General features: G+C 50.3%; 1 protein-coding gene across 1 annotated transcript; it reads right to left on the reverse strand.

Moving 5' to 3' along the window:
- Positions 1 to 481: 481 nt before the first annotated feature.
- On the reverse strand, positions 482 to 998 carry LOC126017867 (60S ribosomal protein L23a-like). Its single transcript, XM_049779930.1, has one exon. The coding sequence runs from the start codon at positions 990 to 992 to the stop codon at positions 522 to 524; it is 471 nt and encodes a 156-aa protein (XP_049635887.1). The 5' UTR covers positions 993 to 998; the 3' UTR covers positions 482 to 521.
- Between the last annotated feature and the right edge of the window lie 8,228 nt (positions 999 to 9,226).

Below are 9,226 nucleotides of genomic sequence, written 5' to 3' on the forward strand. Positions count from 1 at the left end.
TAAGATGCATAAAGTGGAGGTTGGCACATCGGCCTAACAACTTTCACCCCCCAGCACCGCAGCCTGCTTGGGGCCTGGGAGAAACAGGGTTTAGAGAGGTCAGGTGAGCTGTCTGGGGTCTGGATAGGTAAGTCACAGAGCAGAGGAAAGGGAACAGTTCCCTCTGTGCCCAAACCATTCTGATCTCTCTGATCTCTCCGACCCCCCTTCAATTCAAGCCTAGGAGCAGGAGTGAAAGTGCAGAAAGGACAGAGAAGGAGAGTATGGGCCTGACCTGGAACCCATCTTTCCTTCCTCTGTTTTTTTTGGGGGGTGGGGTGGGATGAGGTCACCTCTGGTGGTTCTCTGGGGTTCCATCTGGCTTGATGCTCTGGAGTCATTCCTGGTGGTGTTCCTGGTGCTGAGATAAAACCCTGATCTCCCAGGGCCAGAGAAATAGCACAATGGGGAGGGTCTTTATTTATTTATTTTTTTTAGAGTGGGGGGAATAATTTGTATTTTGGATTAGCCAGCTGGACTGTTTAGATGATCCCAATCTTATTGGCAACATCCAAAGCATCATAGTCAGGAGCCAGCCGAACATATGCTTTCTTCTCTCCATCAGGTCTAATCAGGGTGTTGACCTTGGCCACATCAATGTCATAGAGCTTCTTCACAGCCTGTTTAATCTGGTGTTTGTTGGCTTTGACATCCACAATGAACACGAGTGTGTTGTTATCTTCTATCTTCTTCATGGCCGACTCAGTGGTCAGAGGGAATTTGATGATGGCATAATGGTCAAGCTTGTTTCTCCTAGGGGCGCTCTTCCGAGGATATTTGGGTTGCCTTCGCAGCCTCAGAGTTTTGGGTCTTTGGAAGGTGGGTGATGTTTGGATCTTCTTCTTTTTGTGGCTGTGAACACCTTTCAGGACGGCTTTCTTAGCCTTCAAAGCTTTAGCTTTGGCTTCAGCTTTGGGAGGTGCAGGAGCTTCCTTCTTGGCCTTCGGCGCCATCTTCGTAGAAAGGCGGGGAGGGTCTTTAACTTAGATGTAGCTGACCGGGGTTCGATCCCCAGCATCCCATATGGTCCCCTGAGCCTGCCAGGAGTGATTCCTGAGTGCAGAGCCAGGAGTAACCCCTGAGCACTGCTCAAAAACAAAGAAACAAAGAACAAAAATATTCTGGTCTCCCGAATACAAATTCTGCACCCCAGCCCTTGGAGCCCCCATCCACAGGCCTAAACTGGGGGCCAAATCAGGCCACCAGGGGGTCAGTTTGGGGGTTGGGGGAGGGAATCAAGGATGTTGCCAACTGTCACTTGTCACTTCTTTACTCTTCTAATAAGACATGCTGAGAAGCAGGTAGGAATGTCTGAACTGCCGAGGCCCAAACACAAGCTGGGGACCAACTCTACCCTGGGTTTTTATTGCCTGCAAAGCTTCTCTTCTCCCCAGAGGGAAACCAGAGGCCCTGAGCTGGCACTTTCTGGGGTGTCACAGCTGTACATCGTGTCACCCGCAACTCAGAGCTGTGACCTATCCCCTGGAAAAGCCAGGCCAGGTGCAAGAGCCTACGTGCCACATGTCCTGGCATGACTCAGGATGGGCCCAGAGGACGCTAGGGTCAGCCTGTCCCACAGAGTAGGAGGCAGCATCCTGGGGCAGAGACCCAGGGTGCTACAGTCTCTGAAACTGAATGTTTCTTGCTTCGTGGGCTGTGAGCACAGAAAGGACAAGCAGTCCTTGAGAGGGAGAGACCCTCTTTAAAAGCATGGGGTTTGGGGCCAGAGCAATAGCACAGTGGATAGGATGTTGCCTTACATGTGACCAGGGTTCGAGCCCCGGCATCCCATATGGTCCTTTGAACCTGCCAGGAGTGACTTCTGAGTGCAGAGCCAGGAGTAACCCCTGAATTCTGCTGTGTGACCCCAAAACAAACAGACAAAAAATCCCTATGGAGTTTGGGCTCTAGCCCTCATCCTGCCTCTAAGAGACAGATTGCTAGACAGGTGTTGTGTATGTAAATATTTTAGGGGATTATTATGTTACTGACCTTACCCTGATTGGTGATTGTTCCCTACCCTAGGGTGTGACCTGGCATTCTGCCCCCACCCTAGGGTGGTACCTGATTCTGCTTCCACCATTGGGTGGTATCTGATCCCACCATTGGGTGGTACCTGATTCTGGGGGATAAAAACAAGGGTCTGTGGAAGGCGGGGGGTGGTTGGCTGGAACTGAGGCTGAGACTTTGGACTTCAGTCTTGTCCACCGAATAAAGCTAATATTTCCACAAGCCTGACTGTCTTCGAGCTGTTTACCTGCTGTTTCACCTCAGAACCATTGGCTAGACAGGGTGGCAGATGCATGCTCCGACCTGGAAGGGAAAGACCTCATCCTCCATCCCTCCATCAGTCAACCTCTTCAGGGGCTGAATTGCAACAGACAGGCTCTGGGGCTGGGAAGATCCCCCCACCTTAGGTCCCTGGTGTGCTGCTTTGTCAAGTGTGGCCCCCAATTCATTCCCAAGCAGATTCTGATACTGAAACCCAAATGGTGGTACCCCAGAATTTACCTCCAGAGAAGGCTTGGCCTCCAGAGGCCAGAGGAAAGCAGGGAACAAGTCCTGGTGATGGATTTTGTATCCAGACTTGTCACCCCTCAGAGCAGGATAAACCAGGGGTCTCCAAGGGATGGGCTGCCCACACCCACTTCAGCATGAATCAGCCAAAGGGCATTTGGGGGGCAGGGTTGGGTGACTATTAGGCACTTCTTTTGTTTTGTTTTGTTTTGTTTGGAGCCACACCCTGCGATGCTCAAGGGTTACTTCTGGCTCTGTGCTCAGAAATTTCTCCTGGCAGGCTCTGAGGGCCATATGGGAGGCCGGGGATTGAACCCAGGTCAGCCATGCACAAATGCCCCCTCCCCACTGTGATATAGCTCAGGCCCTTCTTGAGGAGATGAGATAAAAATGCATTGCCAGGGGGCGGGAGAGATAGCATGGAGGTAGGGTTTTGCCTTGCATGCAGAAGGATGGTGGTTCAAATCCCAGCATCCCATAAGGTCCCTCGAGAAATCGAGGAGCGATTTCTCAGGAGTAACCCCTGAGCGGTGCTGGATGTAACCCCAAAACAAACAACAACAAAAAATGCATTGCCAGGGGCCAAAGCCATATATAATACAGTGGTAGGACATGTGCCTTGCACACAGCCAACTCAGGACAGATCCAGGTTCGATCCCCATCATCCCATATGGTCACTAAGCCTGCCAGGATTGATTTCTGAGTACAGAGCCAGGAGTAATCCCTGAGCACCACTGGGTGTGGCCCAAAAACAAAAACCAAGATTGCAATGCCAAGGGCAGCTTGATTAAAAATGGAAGGGAAAAAAAGGAAATTACTCTGCAACAGGAAAGAGTGGACAGGGTGTGGCTGGCCCAGCCTGCGGGTCTAAAAGAGGCTCTGCTCGTTAGCTCTGGATTCTGGGGCTCCAGTTCAGCACCCTGAGTATAAGGTCCCCTTTAAACAAGAGAAGCACCCACAGATGAGAGATTGTGAGGGTTCATGCTCACCCCATCCAGTTTGATAGGTACCATAGGACCTCCCTGGGTATATGCCCCTCCCCAAGACCCACCTCAGTCCAGTCTCTAGCTCAGGCCCTTGAGACCCCTGAGCACTGCATGGGGTCCCTGATGGTCTCTGACACATCAGGGCCTTCACACTACCATATCTGGGACCTGCCCTGCTGTGGACTGTTGGGAGGCCTGAAAAAAAAAAAATCATTCAATTAATCAGAGAAATTCTCTGCTCAATCCCTAACTGAGTGTGTGGGGATTAAGCCTCCTCATCAGCTGAGACCCATCACCCCAGCCAGCAATACACACTTCTCTTTTAGTGGTGCCTTCATTGGATTAAACCCCAGTTTCTCTCTGTCTCTCTCTGTCTGTCTCTCTGTCTCTTTGTTTCTCTCTGTTTATCTCTGTGTCTCTATCGCTCTGTCTCTGTCTTTTTGTCTCTTTCTTTTCCTCTCTCTGTTTCTGTCTCTCTTTCTCTGACTCTGTCTCTGTTCCTCTGTCTCTCTGTCTCTATCTCTATCTCTCTGTTTCTCTTTCTGTCTGTCCTTCTCTGTCTCTCTCTGTTTCTGTCTCTCTGTCTCTGTCTCTCTCACTGTCTCTTTCTCTTTAAACCCGCTTCTCCCTGCAAAGAAGTGACTTAGCTGACAGGAACTTTGGGGAGGACGCAGCTTCTCTGTGGAGATGAGGATGTCTCTAGCATCCCTGGGGACCCAGTGATGCTGGGTCTGATCCCACAAAACTGGGTGCATCATGGTTAGCCCAGCGGTGCTGGGACACCACCTGTGGCATATTTGGGAGCTCAGGTCGCTCCTCGAGCCAGTCCAGCTCAGATCAAGGATAGGGGCATAGGAAGGTTGTCTTGGGCAAGGACCAGGGCCTCAGTCACGAGGGAGACACTCCACCAGGGGCGTCTGTCCCAGTAGGTACCCCATGTGACTGAGGAGGAGGGTGCTCTTGGTGACCCCAAAGCCCATGTGGGTCTGCTACGCTGTTCACACTGGGCCCTGACAAGAGCCAGGGGGTGGACGTCTGCTCTGGTGATTCTCAGCAAAGGGACTTGAAAGTGGGGCTTGATGCAAAAAGAAAAAATAAAAAGGGTTTCCAAATTGGATAGTTAATGCACCGTTTCAGCTCCATGAGGGCAGATCCAGCCAGGTCAGGCCAGAAATGAAGCTGGGAGTAACCACAGGGCTCTGGGCATGGAAGGGACATTGCTGGGCAGAAGCAGAGATGGTGGCTGGCACAGTGGGCAGATGCAGGGCTTGGGCCTTATGCCCGGCTTTGGAGAGGCACTGTTGGACTCCACTGGGACCATGGAAACGAGACACTGAGGGGGTTTATCAATGAATGCTCAATCTCCTTGGTATGTAGGTGAGGACAGGTCAGGGAGGAAGTGTCCTGAGCCGAAAGGATCTCAAATGCAGACTGGGAGGAGGAGAGAAACTGCTTCAAGCGCAAGTGCCTACAGCTGGGGCCAGAGCCATAGCACAGTGGGGAGGGAGTTTGCTTTCCATGCAGCTGACCCGGGTTTGATCCCTGAAATTCCCTATGATCCCTCAAACACTGCCAGGAGTGATTCCTGAGCACAGAGCCAGGAGTAAGCCCTGAGCATTGTTGGGTGTGGCCCTGCCCCCCAAATAAAAGCTCCCATGACCACCACTTTCCCATCAGAGACTCAAATTTCTTCCACACACACCAGAATATGCTCAATAGGAGACAGAGAGATAGCACAGTGGTAGGGCGTTTGCCTTGCATGTGGCCGACTCAGGAGGGACTCAGTTTGATTCCCTGCATCCCATCTGGTCCCCCAGTCTGCCAAGGGCAATTTCTGAGTGCAGAACCAGGAGGACCCCTGAGCTTTGCTGGGTGTGGCCCAGAAACCAACCAATCAATCAATGAATCAATAAATAAAGTTTAGCTCTTTTCTGCTGAGCCTGCCTAGACTCCAAGGACTATAACCTCTTCAGGACCCACACCTGGTAAGATGTCCCCACCCAACGCACGTGGGGCCAATTTCTGCCGTGTGATTGGGTACCCAGAGACTTATAAAGCACTGCGGCCATGCTCTCTGCCTCTTTTCTGCTGAGCCTGCCTAGACTCCAAGGACTATAACCTCTTCAGGACCCACACCCGTAACCCCTGAATTCTATTTCTGCACATTTTAAGAAGCAATCTACAGCCTTGCCAATGGAGTAATTTTGCAGTACACCCCCATATTTACAGAAATCAAGATGGCTCCTCTAATAATCTAAAAAGTAGGAAACAAATAGGTATCCTCTCAAATAAGAAGTTTAGAGTAGAACTATGGAAAATGTTCAGGGAGCTCAAAAAAAAGCATCGATAAACTTGACTGGAGCAAAATTAAGCATCAAGAAGATTTGTCAACTGAAATTAGAAATTTTCACACTGAACTAACAGATCAGAAAAACTGAGCTTACCGGGGCCCTTATCCCTAGGCTGAGAAGTGCTGGGAGGCTTGGCAGGCCCCCAGCCATGCTTGTCTTTTTCCCCTGACTCCAGGCCTTCCCTGGGTGCCAGCTCAGATGACCAGAAGTGGGTTCAGGTGGACTCTTAGTGGTCCTCAGGCTTCCCCCTCCCTCCGTACTCCAGGGGGGAGGTGCATGGGGAGGAGGGTGGGCAGACATCTGGCTTCCGGTTTCCTCTTTGATTCTGGAGACCAGCTCTTGCCAGGTATGGGGTTTGGGGAGGCCCCATACCAGAGCCTTTCTCCCTAGCCTGGGGAGAGCTGGGAGACTTGGCAGGCCCCCAGCCATGCTTGTCTTTTTCCCCTGACTCCAGGCCTTCCCTGGGTGCCTGCTCAGATGGCCAGAAGTGGGTTCAGGTGAATTCTTAGTGGTCCCCAGGTTCCCCCCTCCCTCCGTACTACAGGAGGGAGGTGCATGGGGAGGAGGGTAGGCAGACATCTGGCTTCCGGTTTCCTCTTTGATTCTGGAGACCAGCTCTTGCCAGGTATGGGGTTTGGGGAGGCCCCATACCAGAGCCTTTCTCCCTAGCCTGGGTAGTGCTGAGGCTTGGCAGGCCCCCAGCCGTGCTTGTCTTTCCCCCCTGACTCCAGGCCTTCCCTGGGTGCCTGCTCAGATGGTCAGAAGTGGGTTTAGGTGGACTCTTAGTGGTCCTCAGGTTTCCCCCCTCCCTCTGTACTCCAGGGGGGGTGCATGGGGAGGAGGGCGGGCAGACATCTGGCTTCCGATTTCGTCCTTGATTCTGAAGACCAGCTCTTGCCAGGTATAGGGTTTTTCTCCCCTGGACTTCAGTCTTTCCCTGGGCACCAGTTTAGGTGGACTCTATAGGGGTCAACAGGCTTTCCCCCCTATCTCTCCCTACACTAATGGGAACGCGCTCTGGGAGGAGGGCACTGGTTTATGTTGGGACAATCAGTGGAAATTTTTTCTCTTTGTTTTCATATTGGTAGTATTGTGTGCATATATTCTATATATCCATAATATCTATCTTGTACTGGAACCTTGATACTGCCCTACAAAGCTCATTTCCAATATTTTACTGCCTCAGTTCCAACCCTTACTTCCCCCCATCCTCCCATGTAGGTGCAGCTAATGACATGAAGCTCACCACATAGAGTGATAAGTGCAGTTAGAGAAATAACTACACTGAAAACTATCATAACAATGTGAATGAATGAGGGAAAAAGAAAGCCTGTCTTGAGTACAGGTGTGGGTGGGGTGGGGAGTAGGTAGATCCGGGAAATTGGTGGTGGGAATCCTGCACTGGTGAAGGGGAGTGTTCTTTACATGACTGTAATCATACAACTACAATTATATTTGTAATCACGGTGTTTAAATAAAGATAATTTAAAAAATAAAAAAATAAAAATAAATAAATAAAGTTTTAAAAAAAATAGAATATGTTCATTACCTCATTTCTCTCCTGACTCCAGGACCAATAGAACCACACAAACCTTAACTACTGACAATCATTCTGCTGTGATTTTAGCTCCAGAGCAACAACTATGGGTCCTCATAGTAGCTAAGTGCCATGTTATGTTCTTGACTGACAGGTTTGCAGTCACACCCTGAGTCACACCCTTATTCCCAAGTCTCACTTTACTTTTTGTGGAGAATATGGGGGTGACATGCCTGGTGGTGCTCAGAGACTGTTTCTGGCTCTGTGCTCCAGAGTGACCCTTAACAGTCCTCAGAGGTATCAGAGATGATATCAGGGACCACACAAACATCAGTGGAGTGGCTGCATCCAAGGCAAGTCCCTCCTCTCCTATAATGCTTCCTAATCTAAATATTAGCCAATATTTTCCCAACACCTTTGAGGTTTTTTTTTTTTTTTTTTGGTTTTTGGGCCACACCCGTTGACGCTCAGGGGTTACTCCTGGCAATGCGCTCAGAAGTTGCTCCTGGCTTGGGGGACCATATGGGACACCGGGGGATCGAACCGCGGTCCGTCCAAGGCTAGCGCAGGCAAGGCAGGCACCTTACCTCTTGCGCCACCGCCCGGCCCAACCTTTGAGTTTTTTTGACACTGTTTATCCAACATGCATAGTAACCCTTAGGACCACTCTAAAAACATAGTGATCCCTTCACAAATATTAATATATGGGCCAGAGAGATAGCACAGCGGGTAGGGCATTTGCCTTGTATGCTGTAGACTAGGGTTCCATCCCTGGCATTTCATATGGTCCTCTGAGCCTGCCAGGAGTGATTTCTGAGTATTGAGCTGGGGTAACCTCTGAGCACCAGTGGGTATGACCAAAAAAAACCCCCAAATATTAATATACATTTTGGTTTTGGGGATGCCACACTTAGAGGTGCTCAGAACTTACTCCTGGTTTTGCGCTTGGGAATCACTCCTGGTGGTGCTTGGGAGAACATATGGGATGCCGAGGATTGCACCTAGGTCAATTCATGCAGGACAAGTGCCCTGCTTGCTATACTATGGTCCCAAGAGAAGAATTTTCTAGGAAATAGTGCACCCTGACCACGGTAAAAGGCTCCGGACCCAACATTAATTCTTTTTCTTTTTTGGGGGGGTGGGTGGAGGGTCAGAAGCTTTGTTTAAAGTGGATGAAAGGAGGGCCAGAGAGATAGCACAGCGGTAGGCCATTTGCCTTGCATGCATATGGATGTTGGTTTGTTTCCCAGCATCCCATATGGTCCCCCGTGTCTGCCAGGAGCAACTTTTGAGTGCAGAGCCAGGAGTAGCCTCTGAGTGCTGCTGGGTGGGGCTCTAAAACCAATAAATAAATAAATAATTAAATAAATAAATAAAGTGGATGAAAGGAGAAAAACTAGTAGGAGAAATCCTAAGAGGGAAGGGAAGGTCCCGGGGACAGTTGCTTCAACACTTTCTCTAAAAATACAACCAGTGGGGCTGCAGGGAGAGCACAGGTGAGACTCGGGCTTGCAGGCAGAGGAGCCTGGTTCAGTCCCTGGCACTGATATGGTTTCCAGGGCACTGCCAGGGGTCACATGTCAGCAGAGTCAGAACTAGACCTGGAGCTCTGCGGATTGTAGATTGTTGGTAGATGCCTTTAGTTTGGTCCTCATATTGCCTTCTAATTAGATGTCTCTCAATTGATCCTTTGGTTTTCCTGTTAAAAAGATGTCTTCCCGGGCCCGGAGAGAGCACAGCGGTGTTTGCCTTGCAAGCAGCCCATCCAGAACCTAAGGTGGTTGGTTCGAATCCCG

This window comes from Suncus etruscus, chromosome 9 (genome assembly GCF_024139225.1).
Source record: "Suncus etruscus isolate mSunEtr1 chromosome 9, mSunEtr1.pri.cur, whole genome shotgun sequence".
Taxonomy (NCBI): domain Eukaryota; kingdom Metazoa; phylum Chordata; class Mammalia; order Eulipotyphla; family Soricidae; genus Suncus; species Suncus etruscus.